The 16,858-nt window shown below is 39.5% G+C and overlaps 1 protein-coding gene across 2 annotated transcripts in view; it reads right to left on the bottom strand.

Annotated features, from left to right (window-relative positions):
• Positions 1-7,581: 7,581 nt before the first annotated feature.
• Positions 7,582-16,858, bottom strand: part of LOC143040766 (uncharacterized) — a 52,114-nt gene continuing 42,837 nt past the window's right edge. For both annotated transcript variants that reach the window (XM_076212183.1, XM_076212193.1), the window contains exons 19-20: positions 10,299-10,378; positions 7,582-9,274 (exon numbers count right to left, since the gene is read on the bottom strand). In XM_076212183.1, the coding sequence (XP_076068298.1) occupies positions 9,189-9,274; positions 10,299-10,378 (166 nt within the window). In that variant the 3' untranslated portion in view covers positions 7,582-9,188. The remainder of the gene's footprint in view (positions 9,275-10,298; positions 10,379-16,858) is intronic.

The following is a 16,858-nucleotide window of genomic DNA, read 5'->3' as shown; positions in this document are numbered from 1 at the left end:
ATTAAATAACCTCACCAACCAGTACACCATCACTGTACCTCCTTTTTTAAGACATTCTGCATGGCATCCATCCAGACCAGGTGCCTTACCTGCTTTCATCATCTTAACTGCTGCCTTCACTTCATCCTTCCTTATTTCTCCTCCATTTTCCTCACTCATCACTCTCATTTTCTTAGCATTTCCCACTGCAGCTATCTTTCCCTCCCTATCCTCCTTCACATTTAGCAACTCCCTAAAATATTCTGCCCATCTTCCCCTTACTGCCTTCTCCTCCATTATCATCTCTCCATCTGCACCTTTTACCTTTTCTTCTCTACTTGATTCGCCTCCTCTTCCTCTCTTAATTTCTTTCCAAAACATCTTTTTATTACTTTCAAAATTTTCTGTCATACTCTTACCCCATTTTACATCTGCTCTCCTCTTTGCCTCCTTTACCTTTTGCTTTACTTCTCTTTTCTTTTCTTTGTACGTCTCATATGACTCCCTCGTCCTATTTTGTAACCAATCTGTGTAAGCTCGCTTCTTCTCTTCTACAACCTTCTTTATTTCCTCATCCCACCATTCACTACCCTTCCTTCTATTTCCTCCTGTCCTTCTTGTTCCACACACCATCTTTGCACACTTTGTGACTCCCTCCTTGAACCATCCCCATTCCTCCTCCACACCTACCTCTACTCTGTCCTTCACTCCCTCCCACTCCTCCTTCAGCTTCTTCTTGTACTCCTTCTCCTTTTCCTCTTCATTTAAAGAGTTCACTCTAAGCACCTCCCTACCTTTTGTCCCTTTCCTCTTTCTCCATCTGTCCTCCACTCTCAACTTACCTTCCACCAGAAAATGATCTGATATTCCCCCACCCTCTCCCCTTGGCACATGTACATCCTTAACTCTTCCTATCATGGGAATACTTGGTGGCAGTATTCTTTCTTCCTTACTACAAGGTAGGGGAGAAATTTATTAAGTTCTTTTCCTTAGATGATCTGATTGAATGTCCCTCCCCATTTAGATGCCCAGGGCCACCATTCCTTTGCTCCCCCACCCTGCATGCCACTGACTCAAATAATACTTTACACAAAGGAGCACCAAGAGTAATAACAGGGTGTGCTAAAACCATCCTTGTTAGAAACCTATGTACAGAAATAAAAATCCTCCAAATGGAACATCAAATGAAAATGAGAACATAATTCTATGCCAGAACCCTAGACAACACACACCCTTCACTAGAATCAGTACAGAGGAGAATGACCAAAATGATACATGGGCTCAGAAATTTACCTTACAAAGAGAGGCTTAGGCACTTTAACTTATGCTCTCTGGAAAGACACAGAGTGCGGGGTGAGCTAATAAAGATATTCAAGTGGATCAAAGGCAAGGGTGATGTAAACAAGGTAATCATATTAAGAAAACAGGGCAGGACTTGCAGTAATGGCCTTAAATTGGACACTGCTTCTGACCCAGGGCAGTGGACAAGGTGCAGGGATGACCCGTCATTCAGGAGGTGCTAAGATAAGAGGGAGGGTGGAGGGGTGTGGAGTGTATTCAGAGATGGAATGGGTGGGAATGATTTTATGCCTTTTTCTTTTTGGCTACCCCCGTGTAAGGGGGAAAAAGCCTTGGTATATGTATATGTATGTAAGAAGGAAATAGGCAAGAATTGGTTTACTAATAGGGTGGTCAATGAATGGAATAGACTTAGTAACCATATAGTGAATGTTGAAACTAACAGTTGTTTTAAGAAACAGACAATTTTATGGATGGGGACGACAGGTGGTAATGGACATGGAACTCCCTAGTGTAGGCCTTATGGTCTCTTGCAGTCTCCTTCATTCTTATGTTATTACATCTAAACCACACAAATCATCCACAGAGAAACATGCACTTACACCCAGATGATTAAACAAGACCTTCTAGGCACCCACCAAATTCAACATTCCAATCCTTAGATATGAGCCCAACACAGAGAGAGAGAGAGAGAGAAACTGACAAGAGCCATACTGGCATACCTGTGCTCTGTACACCATCTAGCATTAAAACAATACCTAAAGGCCACAGACTGATCCAATGGCCATTCTGTTGTGGTAGTAGCAGCAGTGTCATATCCTTCCTGGGTTGGGAGATAGGTGTTTAACAGCCATTGTGTTGCCAAACCAAACTGGTTCATGGTGGGGGGCTCACTGTCCTGTTGATGGGGAGGTATAACAGCATTGGGCACAGATGCAGCAGAGGATATTTGTGGAGTCTGGAAGTGCAACTGCACCCTCCATTCCTGTTTATAGTGTATCATTGTTATGGCAACAGATTGGGTGACTTTTTAGCCAAATGAAGGCATATTATGTTTAGGGTACTTTATGTTGGGTGAGCAGTGATTCCTAAATAGGGCTGCTCAGATATGTGGATAGCTGCCAAACAGTACTTCTGCTCTGGTTCCAGTGATGGGCAACTACTGGGCCTACACTGTCACCATGTGGATCATGACAAAAGGATTCCAGAAATCACTAGCTACTTCTCCCATTGACAAGCACCATCATTGGCAGACTTGTGTAAGTATACGAAAGAATGAAGTTGAGATTGATTATACTGTCAATTAGTCAGTCACTAGTACTTCACTCTTACCATTGACTCCCCTGGTGGGGGTTGATCCCATGGGGGTACCATAAGGTGGTGAATCAAGGACTTACACCTGTTTTTACATAATCAATATTAATATCTGAGCAGCTTTGGCAGTGTAAAAAAAAAAAAAAAAAAAAAAAAAAAAAAAAAAAAAAAAAATAATAATAATAATAATAATAATAAATTAAATTGCATCACCAGGCATTACCTAAATCTATGCAAAAATTGAAGGTTGCATGTGGTTCATTTTAGATTGGGGCTCTGGTAAAATTATTGGACTTTGCTGATTTGGGCTTAGGATTCAAGCTCCATTATTAGGGATCTAATGACTGGGTCACCATTTGACAGGACTGATCTATCAATCCTTTGTTCTAGGTATCTCTTGCAGGAGACCTGGAGTGTCCAGGTAATCAGCAGTTGCTACTGATTTTAACTACAAATCAATTGCAAGATACTTTGTGTTGATGTCTGAAAGGGACGGGGAGTGGGACTAGGCATCCTTCTCCTTGTAGCCCCACAGGGGACATTCCTAAACGAAAAAGTAAAGGCATAAGAGGGTCTGGGAGTTTTCGGAACAGTACCCTAAGGTTTGGGTCTTTCAATGTGCGTGGATGTGGTACAGATGAGAGTAAAAGGGAAGAGATAGGTAGTATGTTTGTGAGAAGAAAGGTGGATGTGTTGGCTTTGAGTGAAACTAAGTAGAAAGGGAAGGGTGAGTGTAAGTGGGAGGTTATCAGGAGTGAAGAGAGGGCGAGGGAGGGAAGGGGTGGCTATTCTAGTGAAGAGATAGGTAAACCTGTAGTGGAGTGGAAGGAGGTTTCCTCAAGGATAATGTGGATGAAGGTGAAACTGGGAAAGGAGATGTGGGTCTTTGTAAGTGCATTTGGGCCTGGCAGTGAGAAGAGTGTAGAAGAAAGGGAGGCCTTTTGGATAGATTTAAATGAGTGCATAGAGGATTTAGGGAGAAATGTCAACGTAATAGTACTGGGAGACCTTAATGCTAGGGTAGGAAATGGTCCAATTGATGGAGTGGTTGGGAAATGTGGAGTTCCAGGAAAGAATCGTAGTGGAGAGTTCATGGTGGAAATGTGCCTAGAAAGAGAGTTGATGATAGCAAATACAGTGTTTCGGAAGAAAGTCAAGCATAAGTACACATGGGAGAGGGTGGTGGATGGAAGGGTGGTAGATAGAGCATTGATGGATTATGTAGTGGTAAATGGGATTATGATAGGAAGAGTTAAGGATGTACATGTGCTAAGGGGAGAGGGTGGGGGAATATCAGATCATTTTTTGGTGGAAGGTAAGTTGAGAGTGGAGGATAGATGGAGAAAGAGGAAAGGGACAAAAGGTAGGGAGGTGCTTAGAGTGAACTCTTTAAATGAAAAGGAAAAGGAGTACAAGAAGAAGCTGAAGGAGGAGTGGGAGGGTGTGAAGGATAGAGTAGAGCTAGGTGTGGAGGAGGAATGGGAATGGTTCAAGGAGGGAGTCACAAAGTGTGCAAGGATGGTGTGTGGAACAAGAAGGACAGGAGGAAATAGAAGGAAGGGTAGTGAATGGTGGGATGAGGAAACAAAGAAGGTTGTAGAAGAGAAGAAGCGAGCTTTCACAGATTGGTTACAAAATAGGACGAGGGAGTCATATGAGACGTACAAAGAAAAGAAAAGAGAAGTAAAGCAAAAGGTAAAGGAGGCAAAGAGTATGACAGAAAATTTTGAAAGTAATAAAAAGATATTTTGGAAAGAAATAAAGAGAGGAAGAGGAGGCGAATCAAGTAGAGAAGAAAAGGTAAAAGGTGAGATGGAGAGATGATAATGGAAGAGAAGGCAGTAAGGGGAAGATGGGCAGAATATTTTAGGGAGTTGCTAAATGTGAAGGAGGATAGGGAGGGAAAGAGAGTTGCAGTGGGAAATGCTAAGAAAATGAGAGTGATGAGTGAGGAAAATGGAGGAGAAATAAGGAAGGATGAGGTGAAGGCAGTTGTTAAGATGATGAAAGCAGGTAAGGCACCTGGTCTGGATGGATGCCATGCAGAATTTCTAAAAAAAAAAAAGGAGGTACAGTGATGGTGGACTGGCTGGTGAGGTTATTTAATGTTTGCTGGAGAGAAAGTAGAGTGCCAGAGGACTGGAGGAGTGCTTGTATAGTTCCACTTTACAAGGGAAAAGGGGACAAGTGTGAATGTAGTAGTTTCAGAGGGATTAGCTTGTTAAGTGTAGTTGGGAAGGCTTATGGGAGGATCTTGACTGAGAGGATTAGGAGAGGAACAGAGGGAGTAATTGGTGAGGAACAGTGTGGATTTAGGACGGGTAGAGGTTGTGTAGATCAGATCTTTGTGGTAAGACAAATATGTGAGAAAGCTATAGGAAAGGGGAAGGATGTTTTTTGGGCTTTTATGGATCTGGAAAAGGCTTACGATAGGGTAGACAGAAAGGCACTGTGGGAGGTTACGCAGATATATGGGATAGGAGGAAAGATTCTAGGAGCTGTCAAGAGTTTTTATGAGAGTAGTAGAGCTTGTGTCAGGATTAGAAATGGAGAGAGTGAGTGGTTTGAGGTAAAGGTGGGACTTCGTCATGGATGCATTATGTCGCCCTGGCTGTTCAACTTATACATGGATGGGGTAGTGTGAGAGGTAAATGCAAGGGTAGTGGGTCAGGGATTGGAGATGGTTAAAGAAAATGGAGAAAAGTGGGAGGTGAGCCAGCTGTTGTTTGCTGATGACACTGTGCTTGTGGCAGGATCAGAGGAGGGATTGAGGAAGTTGGTGACAGAGTTTGGGAGAGTATGTGATAGAAGAAAGCTGAAGATAAATGTGGGTAAAAGTAAGGTGATGAGATGTACAAGGGGTGAAAGTGGCAGTAGACTGGAAGTGAGCATTAAGGGAGAGCGATTGGAGGAAGTGGATAGTTTTAGATACTTGGGTGCAAATGTGGCAGGAAAAGGTGGAGTGAAGGTGGAGGTAGAATGTAGATTGAGAGAAGTGAGTAAATGCCTTGGTGGATTGAAGAGTGTAATGAGGAATAGACATTTGGGAATGGATGCTAAGAGGAGACTGTATGAAGGAGTGATTGTGCCAACAGCACTGAATGGGGCAGAAACATGGTACATAAGAGAGGAAGAGAGGAGTTTGAATGTGTTTGAGATGAGGTGTCTGAGAAGTATGATGGGGGTTACTAGGCTAGATAGAGTGAGAAATGAGGTGAGGAGAAGAACGGGGGTGGAAAGGGAATTGGGAGATAGGGTTGATGAAAGAGTATTAGGATGGTTTGGACACATGGAAAGAATGAGTGAAGAAAGACTAATAAAAGAGATATGGAAGGCAGATGTGGAGGGAGTGAACATGAAGGGACGTCCTAGGATGAGGTGGATGGATGGGGTGAAGGGGGCTTTGGGGAAGAGGGGAATGTCTGTTGAGGAAGGACGGGAGAGGACAGAAGATAGGGGTGAATGGAGAATGGTTGTATATGGATGATGTTGTGATGCACGAGGTGGAATGGATGGGGGGATGGGGGTGAGGTAGTATGTGTGAGCAAAATTTGATGTAGCCCGATGGGATTTCTCCCCATCTTCTCCTTTTATGCATGGGGGGACGGAAAGGGGGGGTCGCCGATTTAATGAAGCGGCCTTGCTGTGGATGTGCTGTGTCTTGCGACACTGCTTCTGACCCAGGGCAGTGGACAAGGTGCAGGGATGACTCGTCATCCAGGAGGTGCTAAGATAAGAGGGAGGGTGGAGGGGTGTGGAGTGTATTCAGGGATGGCATGGGTGGGAATGATTTTATGCCTTTTCCTTTTTGGCTACCTCCCTTGTAAGGGGGAAAAAGCCTTGGTATATGTATGTATGTATTATGGGAAAGATTTTTATTCAAGTTTTAATGCTGCTTTATTTTCTATTAGCTAGATGTCTTTATTTTCTTACTGCTTGGGTAGCCATACTGTGGGTGCACAGTTAAGTTCTTATAAATGTACAACAATTGGTATTTCTTTCTGCTGTCCAAATCCTGTACCTGTTACTGTTCTTATTATGTTGTTTCTATTTTTTCCTACCAGGTCTTTACAGTGTGGGCTGAAGGTCATGTATGAAACGTGGAGCCTAGTATTTTGGGATTTTGTCCAATGGGTGAGGTTAGCCATGATTTGATCGATGTTTGATTCATGGTATTCGGGGAAACAGTATCACTGATGACTATGGGGTAGCAGACAGTTTGATTTGTATTAGCCTACATTAAGGGGTGAAGCCTCTGTCCACTCTAAAGACAATGTAAAACAAAGGATGATCCATTGGGTAATAGCCAAACATCTCAGAATAGTCCAGGTCAGTCACGTTTATCTTGATATGGATTAAGATGAAGATTTGAGGAACTTTGGGAATACAATATTATTCAGAGGTATGGAAGCATTTAACTACTGGCTTTGTGGGCATTCTCTTGCAGTGGCAATAGCAGTTCAAGTATCAGGTAAATACTGGGCTCACACCGCTCCTATGTGGACTGTGCTACAGGTTTCCAGATATCACCTTCTCCTGCCCCCACTGTCATCCACCATCATCATGGGACTTTGATTATTAAAAAGGAAAAATAAATTATTTTTATTATAGTGGTAGGAAAAGTTATAAAAGTGATTGATTATATTTGTTAGTCAAATGTTACCTTACACTTAGCATCAATTTCCCTGGTGGGTGTCAATTCCATGGAACTTCACTTGAGAGATGGCGAGGTAACATTTAGCTACTTTCCAGGCAGCAGTCTACCCAATCCTCTTTCTTATGATCTGTAACTGTGAGTGGAATGTACTGGGATCACAGAATGGATGGCACATTCAATACACTGACATTTCTCTCTTATAAATCATCTTCCAATTTTTCATGAGGAATAAATTATTTTCAAACCATAGGAATAAGAGACGACAAAACCTGTAAATATTTTTATACTATAATGCCACATTTATCTATTATTTTTTAAATGAGTCTCATCGATAGTCTGTAGAATAGTTTTAATAATATATTACAAAGTGTGGATAATCAATGCCTCATATACACTTCACAGGACTACTATGTTCCTTAAAAACCCATCAAGTTTATAAATGACATATTTTATGTAATAAAATAGATCAAATACATACATAAATCTTGACATAATCACAAGTTCTACAATCTGGTAAAATAGTGAAACATGTCATTTCATAAAGATACATTAACATCAGATACAAAACAATGTGTAACATTCCTAATTCATGGAAGAATGAAAACACCTGATACATGCCCCTCGAGATGCTCTTTACTTTTTGATTTACTATCAACACATGGCTCAACCGTTTTGAAACAAATCAGGCATTTTTTAATTAATCTTTTCCATACCAGGTGGCATTTCCAATCTATTCTGGCTGCCACCAGCCTATTTCATTCATTTTGGTGACACCTTGTTTATCAGAAAATGACCAAACATTTTCATTTCAGGTGACACTTTTGCTTTCCCCCTGGCTACCACCTAGCTCATCTACATGGCACCCACTATGACAGATGTTCCTAAAGTAGTGCCTCAATATCTCCAGGGGTATCAAAACCAGTTCTTGGGGATATAGAAAAAGGCATTCTAAAAAATATTAAAGGGGGCTTCCTTGATTCAAATTGTGGATTTTTTTTTTTTTATAAAGTTGTACTTCATTTATTTATTCATAAAAAAAAAAAAAAAAAAAAAAAAATTGGGTTATAGCCGTCCTGTTTGCTCTTTTGTACTGAAAATTAGAAGCTATTAGAGAGGGGGTATCAGGTTGATTTGGAGTTGAGTTTTGGGGTATCAGGACTGAAAAACTTTAGGAACCACTGTTCTATGAAGTGAACTGGTCAAGTACAGTGATAAACATGTGAATCATGTTATTACTGTGATACAAACTATTTCATACATTCCTAAAGGATGATACCTTGCATTTTTTTGTTGCATATATGTTATAAAAATACTATGTTTTACTGTAATATTGTAAATTTTTTATTTTTTCCTTGTAACATTTCATAAACTATAAGAACATAAAAATTAAAATAAATAATGTCTCTTCTTGAAAAAAAATGTGCCACAGAATTCAAACACTGCTCAAATCATTTTACCTGATCCATCTAGTAAGCTCATGTGTCATACATCAAAACTTACAAAAAAGCTGTAACAAAATACCTCAACTCATATGGGATTCATGAATTGAGCATACAGGATTAGATGAACAAATACCAATCCTTTTACTTTGTTTTTGCTCTACTTTCCTAAGTAGAGTATTGCATCATTTGGGTATTTACAATGCCTATACAACTAATTAATTAATTAATCAATTAATTAATAATAAAAAATGCTCCATATTTATTTCTTTTTAAACTATTCTATGTACTTCAGGCAATTATAAGACTGATTTTTCTTTTTGTTATGCAGAAGACCTCTTGCAATTGGTCATTCTCCAAATTTTTTAGGTGCTACATAAAATTTCAGATAATTGAAAGGATAATTGGGCTATATCAAAGCCTGACGAACCAGTACATAAACTTGGAGCAACATGGTAAAACCATAGTCATCTTGAAGTTGGTAGCTACAGAATTGGTCCTCAATCCTCTTCTAAAAAGACAGCTATTTGGATATCTATATGCTGCTTCAATATCGATCCTAGTACAAATTCTGCATTGTACACAGCTGAAAAAACGAAAGAAAAAATATTAAACTAAAGAATTAAAGTGGCATATTTCTTCAAAACACTTGCTTTGACCATACCTTTCCTTTAATAGAAATCTTTTGGGAAGTGAGGTAGCCAGCCTCACACCCATACATCTGGTAGCGAGAAAAGGGAAGATGAGAAGGAGGCTTTTTAAATGATTTAAAGAGGTGTGTACAGAATTATAGGAGGCATGTAATGTAGTGGTGTTAGAGGACCTCTATGTTTAGGTAATGAGCTAAAAGATGGGTTGTCATATAAGAACTATAGTGGATATGTTAAAGATGTCTTCCGGACGTAGATGATCACAAAGAGGTAAATATATATATATATATATTTATCAACCACAATGCACTTTAATTCTAAGCCATCAACATCAGACAAACCATAGAAGCGCATGCAGAAATTGAAACGTGGTATGCCCAAGGACTCAAACCTCATGCGGCGAGAACGTTACCAGTGCCGTATTGACTATTTGACCAATACACCATCAAGAGAGATATAGGTTGAGCACACCTTTTCTTATATATTTGTATGCTCGAGTTACATACACATACATGAAAGTTTGCATTCAACCCATCTCCACTACGATAGTACATTGGTAAGTATATGAACGAGGGAAAGTATCTGTACAACACTGAATGGGTCCCAGTGACTAGAGATACATTTTTTTTTATCAACCACAGTGCACTTTAATTCTAAGCCATCAACATCGGAAATACCGTGGAGGCACATGCTGAAATTGAAACGTGGTATGCCTGAGGACTTGAACCAAGGCCAGCACGTGACAAGTGCTAGTAGTGACTTGACCACAACACCATCAAGAGAGATATAAGTTGAGTGCAACTTTTCTTACATATTTGTATGATCTCCCTCATCCACTTGAGAAATTTATGGAGTAGACAAGAAGATCCCTTCAGGAAGTATCATTAAGATCCTCATTCATTTACAATCTCTCCATTCATTTCTATTTTTCTCTTACTTATTCTTACTCATCATACTTACGCAATTTTTCTTCTAGAAGGTCTTTTACTAAGTGCACATCTGTCTGCGTAGTTATTACGATGAACTGCATTGATCCATCCCTAGTAAAATGAAAAAAGTAGTAATGAAATAAGGTGATCTAATTATAGTATCATCTACACTTGTAATAATAAATGCTACCTTGAGGTTCACTACCTCGAAATCCCCAGTTCCACAGTAGCTGGCAATAATTCTCAGGCCCTCCCATAAATGTTTCTGGGAGCGCCTGTGTTATCTTAGTGCAGAACAGTTTCTATGGAAAAAATTGCAAGAGAGGGGGAGCTGTCATTGGGTGCCAGATTTAGCTTTCAATATATGTAAAGTTTAATGAAAGAGAGAGAGAGCGTGTATTTACCTAGTCATATTTACCTAGTTGTATTTTACGGAAAGAGGAGCTATGCTCGTGGTGTCCACCTTTATATCTCATTTTATCTAGACTGTTTTTAAATTCATGTATCATTTTTTGCACACACCACATTTTCATCTAACTTGTTCCAAACATCTATTACCCTGTGGGGAAAGCGGTTCTTTTTCAGGTCTCTTCTATAACTGTCTTTCTTGATTTTCTTTCTGTGTCCTCTTGTATCTCTACTATCCCATTTTATTAGATCCTCTGTATCAATAGTTTCTATGCCTTTCACGATTCTAAAAATAGTTATCAAGTCTCCTCTATCTCTTCTTTGCTCTAATGCCTGTAGCTCAAGTTTTGCTAGTCTCTCCTCATATGATAGTTTTGAGACTATTGGTGCCATTTTTGTAATTGCTCTTTGTATTCTTTCAAGTTTTGTTATACATTTTTTTTTTTTGTACTTGGTGACCACGTTGTCGCTACATACTCCAATCTTGGTCTTATAAAAGTGACTAGTATTTTCTTCACCATTTCTTCGTCCAGGTATGTAAATGCCACTTTGATTGTTCTTATTAAATTATAAGTTTCTCCAAAAATCTTGTTTATATGTTTCTCAGGGGACATTATTCATAATAATGACTCCCAGGTCCTTCTCATTTTCTACTTTTTTAATTTCTTCCTCTCCAAATTTATATGATCCCACTATTCTTTTTTTGCTTCTTCCAAATTCCATTATATCACACTTCTTAATAATGAATTCCATCTCCCACTTCCTACTCCATTCCCATACTTTATTGAGATCACTTTGCAGCAACTCTCAATCTTCTACAGTGTTCACTTTTTTCAACAATTTTGCATCGTCCATAAAGAAGCTCAAATAACTTTAAATTCCTTTATCCATATCATTAATATACATATAGCAAACATTATTGGGGCCAGAACTGTTCCTTGTGGAACTCCACTAATCACTTCATCCCAATTAGAATGTTTGTCTCTTATCACCACTCTCATTTTTCTTTCATGCAAGAAGTCTTCCATCCACTTTAGCAGTTTGCCCTGTATTCCTCCTGCAGTTTCTAATTTCTTTAGCAATTTCTTATGTGGCACCTTATCAAAAGCTTTTTTCAGGTCTAGAAATGAACAATCAGCCCATCCATCTCTTGTATTACATCTATTAGCCTTGAATAGAAACTCATTAAGTATATGATGCATGATCGTCCTTGTCTAAATCCAAACTGCCTTGGATTTAGTATGCTGTTTTTTGCCAAATGCCTTACCCATCTAATTTTGATAATTCTTTCACAGATTTTAGCTATCATACTTGTAAGGGAGACTGGTCTATAGTTAGTAGGATCTTCCTTGTTTCCCCCTTTATATATTGGTACTATATTTGCTCTTTTCCAATCTTCTGGAACTTTCCCTTCTTTCAATGAACTGCTTATTAGACTATGTATTTTGTCTGTTAGTTCATTCCTGCATTCTCTAAAAATCCAGTTTGCCATTTCATCTGGTCCATGTGATTTTCTGACATTGAGATTACTCAAGTGATTCATTATTTCTTTCCTTGTTACTTCTATCTCTTTCATAGGGGGGACTTTCTCCTCCCACTCAACATCTCTAAGTTGTATGTTCTCCCTCGTAAACACTGATTTAAAATGCTTGTTCATAATTTCTGCCATTTCTATTTCCTCTGTGTATTTAACTCCTTGTCGTAGTTTCACTAATTCTTGTTTGTTTTTCAGTTTGTTGTTTACAAATCTATAAAATAGTTTTGGTTGATCTTTAGATTTTTCTGACATCTTTTCCATATTTTCTCTTTTCCTCTCTGCAAATTTGTACATATTCATTTCTATAACAAGTATATATTTTCCATTTTTCAGGTCTTGTCTTTTTTCCATTATATCCAAGCTTTATCCCTTTTGTCTTTTAACTCCCTACATCTTTTGTTGTACCAACACTTTACATATCCTTTTTCTTGTTTTTGTCTTGGCACATCTTTTCCACTCTTTAAATTTTTGTCAAAATATTCCATTTCTCTTCTACTGTTGTTTCCTCCTTGTGTATTCTTTCCCAGTCTGCTTTTTGAAAGAATTCTCTTATTTTATCAAAATTTGTTTTTCCATACATCAATCTTCCGTTTCTATATTGTTTGTCTTTTTCCATGTATTTTTCCTCATTTAGTTCCAGTTCAACCAATATGTGGTCACTTTTACTTATTGGTGTCTTATATTCAATCTTGTCCACTATTTCAGGTTCTGATGTGAATATTAGGTCCAGTCTCGATGGTTTTTCCTCATTTCTATACCTAGTATTCTCTTGTATCCATTGCTTCTATTCTTTTTGTTTTCTCTTCCTCTCTTTCCTCTTTATTCATCTCTTTATCCATACCTACTTATATAGATAACTTTTTGCTAGTTTCCCTGTTTTAAGATATTCTCTGCTGTCATTTGTGACCTGAATTTAACCTTAATTGGTCTGGTCTTACCTATATTGTATTTCCCTAGTCTATATTTTCTTTAATTTTTTTCCCTATTTCTTATTCATCTTTGTGAACTACTTTTAATATCTTGTTTACTTTTTCCTTCTCCTTTACTCTTGTAGTCCTATTTGGATTATGCTTCTCTTCCATCCCTAATATAATTATACATTTCTTTTTATCTGCTAAGTCTCTTACTATATTTTCCTTGTCTCTCATCACTTTAATAACTGTGTCCTTAGTTTGTTCTTTCATCTGTTGTTTTACTATATATCTAAATTCAATTTTGTTGTTCTCTTGGATTTTTTTCCAACCCTGTACCTCTTTTGCTAAGGACTCTTTATTCTTCTTCTTTAATTCTTCATTTTCATCCTTTACTTCTTTTAACTGTCTTTTTAATTCTTCTATTTCTTTATTTAGGTTTTGGTTCTCCTTCTTTAGTTCTTCCAATTTATCAACTTTTTGTGCAATCCGTGTAAGTTGACTGAACCTAACCTCCCACTGTTCGTTCATTTTTGCTAGTTTTTCTTCTAGACTAATCGGGGGAGGTTGTCATCTCCTCCCTCATTAAATCCATGGAAATAATTATCTTCACCTTCCATTGTGCTGCTCTTATCTATATTTCTAATTTTTACATTTTTACTAATATCTTTGACTTCACCTCTGTCGTCTGCGCATCTTTTGTTGACATTCCTTCTGATTACTGGGGCTTGTTCATCCCCTTCTTCATTTCCTTCAATTTTCCTCAATAATCCCTCCCCTTCCCCTTTTTCTTCACCTTCCCACTACACCACAAGCTTTCCCCTTCCCACAGGTACTCCCTCATTATTGAGATCCACGAATATTGAAGTTTTTATGGAGTTCCAATCTTTGCTGTCACTTCAACTGTCATGTGCATGTGTATGTATGAGGGGAGAGGGAGGGGAGGTATACAGGAAAGGAGAAATGTTTATTGGGTCCCATCTATTCTCAAATTTTCAAACATATCCAGACTCAAATTCATGTATGGTTCCAAATTAATCTATATATTTGAGGAGGGATTGAGGAAGCTGGTGACAGAGTTTGGGAGAGTGTGTGATAGAAGAAAGCTGAAGATAAATGTGGGTAAAAGTAAGGTGATGAGATGTACAAGGGGTGAAAGTGGCAGTAATCTGGAAGTGAGCATTAACCCCTTCCATACGGTGCCGCACACGTAGGCGTCATGAGGAGCAAGTGGATTCGCGACGCTGCCATATCGGCGTCTTGATTATATTTATTGTAGTCGCCCCTGTGTTTTTACATTCTCCCAAATGCGCCCTTAATCCCATTCTCTGTGGTTTTCAAAATTCGCGGGTGAAAGAGAGAACGATCGATATAAGCGGCGACTATATTTTATGATGCGAATATTATTTCGTTACGTCGTACGGCTGGCATTGGCTGCTGCCCGCGAGATTTAAGTCCCGTATTGAAGTGGTTAAGGGAGAGCAACTGGAGGAAGTGGATAGTTTTAGATATTTGGGTGCAAATGTGGCAGGAAAGGGTGGAGTGAAGGTGGAGGTAGAATGTAGATTGAGAGAAGCGAGTAAATGCCTTGGTGGTTTAAAAAGTGTAATGAGGAATAGGAATCTGGGAATGGATGCTAAGAGGAGACTGTATGAAGGAGTGATTGTGCCAACAGCACTGTATGGGGCAGAAACATGGAACATGAGAGAGGAAGAGAGACGGAACTTGAATGTGTTTGAGATGAAGTGTCTGAGAAGTATGATGGGGGTTACTAGGCTAGATAGAGTGAGAAATGAGGAAGTGAGGAGGAGAACAGGGGTGGAAAGGGAGCTGGGAGATAGGGTGGATGAAAGAGTATTAGGATGGTTTGGACACATGGAAAGAATGAGTGAAGAAAGACTAGTAACGGAGGTATGGAAGGCAGATGTGGAGGGAGTGAACATGAGGGGACGTCTTAGGATGAGATGGATGGATGGGGTGAAGGGGGCTTTGGGGAAGAGGGGAATGTCGGTTGAGGAAGGACGGGAGAGGACAGAAGAAAGGGGTGAATAGAGAATGGTTGTATATGGAAAATGTTGTGATGCATGAGGTAGATTGGACGGGGGAATGGGGGTGAGGTAGTGTGTGTGAGCAAAAATTTTGCCGCAGCCCGAAGGGATTTCTCCCCGTCCTCTCCTTTATATGGAGGGACAGAGAGGGGGGGTCGTCGATTTAATGAAGCGGCCTTGCTGTGGATGTGCTGTGTCCTGCGACACTGCTTCTGACCCAGGGCAGTGGACAAGGTGCAGGGATGACCCGTCATCTAGGAGGTGCTAAGATGGGAGGGAGGGTGGAGGGGTGTGGAGTGTTTTCGGGGATGAAATGGGTGGAAATGTTTTTGTGCCTTGTCCTTTCTGGCTACCCCCCTGGTAAGGGGGAAAAAAGCCTTGGTATATGTATGTATGTATGTATGTGTATTGTTTGTGATTGGACCATATTACCCAAGCTATTCCACATATACATATGGAAAACTGTATTTCTTCACATCCTTTCAACATTTGGTGTTTCTTAATTTACTTCCATGACCTCTTATGGCCCTCCCATCTTTAATCAGGATATCTCTTCTATCAATGCAATTTATCACCTTTGTGTTCTGAACAGTGTTGGATCATGTCACCTCTTTCAAAGTTGGTAGATCCAGTACTTTTAGTCTTTCATCATATGGTTTATCTGTCAGGCTGGAGACCAGGCTGGAGACCAGGCTGGGGACCAGTTTGGTTGCTGCCCTTTGTATTCTCTCAATCTTGCTTATATCCTTCACTCTGTGTGGGGACCATACTACTGATGCATTTTCCAGTCTTGGACTGGAAAATAGTATAACAGTATCATCTATATACAGCCACTCTCTACTTATCCCTATATTCTGTCTTCTCTCTTCCTTGCTCAACAGACATTCCCCTTTTGCTTAATGCCCCTTTCACCCCATCCATCTCATCCTAAGTTGTCCCCACATATACACTCCCTCTATCTCAGTTTTCTACACCTCTTTTACTAATCTTACTTCCCTCATTCTTTCCATATGTCCAACCCATCCTAATACTCTTTCATCAACCCTACTTGTCACCTCCTTTTCCACCCCACCTCTCCTCCTTGTTCCTCACTTTATCCAACCTAGTAGCCCCTACCATATTTCTCAGACATTCCATCTTTAACACATTTAAACTTTTCCTCTCTGCCTCATCTTAAGCTCTAAGTCTCTGCCCCATACAATGTCATTGGGACAATCATGATCATTCCTTCATACAATCTCCTCTTTGCATCCAATCCCAGATACCTATTTCTCATGACACTTTTTACTCCCCCAAGGCATTTACTTGCTTCAATCAATCTACAATTTACCTTTACCTCCACTCCTCCCTTTCCTCCCACATGTGACCCCAAACATAAAGCTATTCACTTTCTCCAGCCTCTCTCCTTTAAGACTTCCAACTCACTGCCATCCTTTCCCCTTGTATATCTCATCACCTTGCTTTTATCCATACTTACCTTCAACTTTCTCCTTCTGCATACCTTCCCATACTCTGTCACTAACTCCCTTAATCTTCCCTCTGAACCTGCTACAAACACAGTGTTACCAGCAAACAACTGGCTTATCACCTATTTTCTTTAACCATCTCCAGTTCCCAACAGAGAAACTACTAAATCCTTAAAGAATTATTCACGAATTTATCCAAATTCAATGGGGTTTGTGCCCCC

Source organism: Oratosquilla oratoria, chromosome 2 (assembly GCF_046742065.1).
Source record: "Oratosquilla oratoria isolate Oo_2021 chromosome 2, ASM4674206v1, whole genome shotgun sequence".
NCBI lineage: Eukaryota > Metazoa > Arthropoda > Malacostraca > Stomatopoda > Squillidae > Oratosquilla > Oratosquilla oratoria.
Note: the sequence above shows the minus strand (reverse complement) of the source record. Positions and strands in the feature narration are given on the sequence as shown.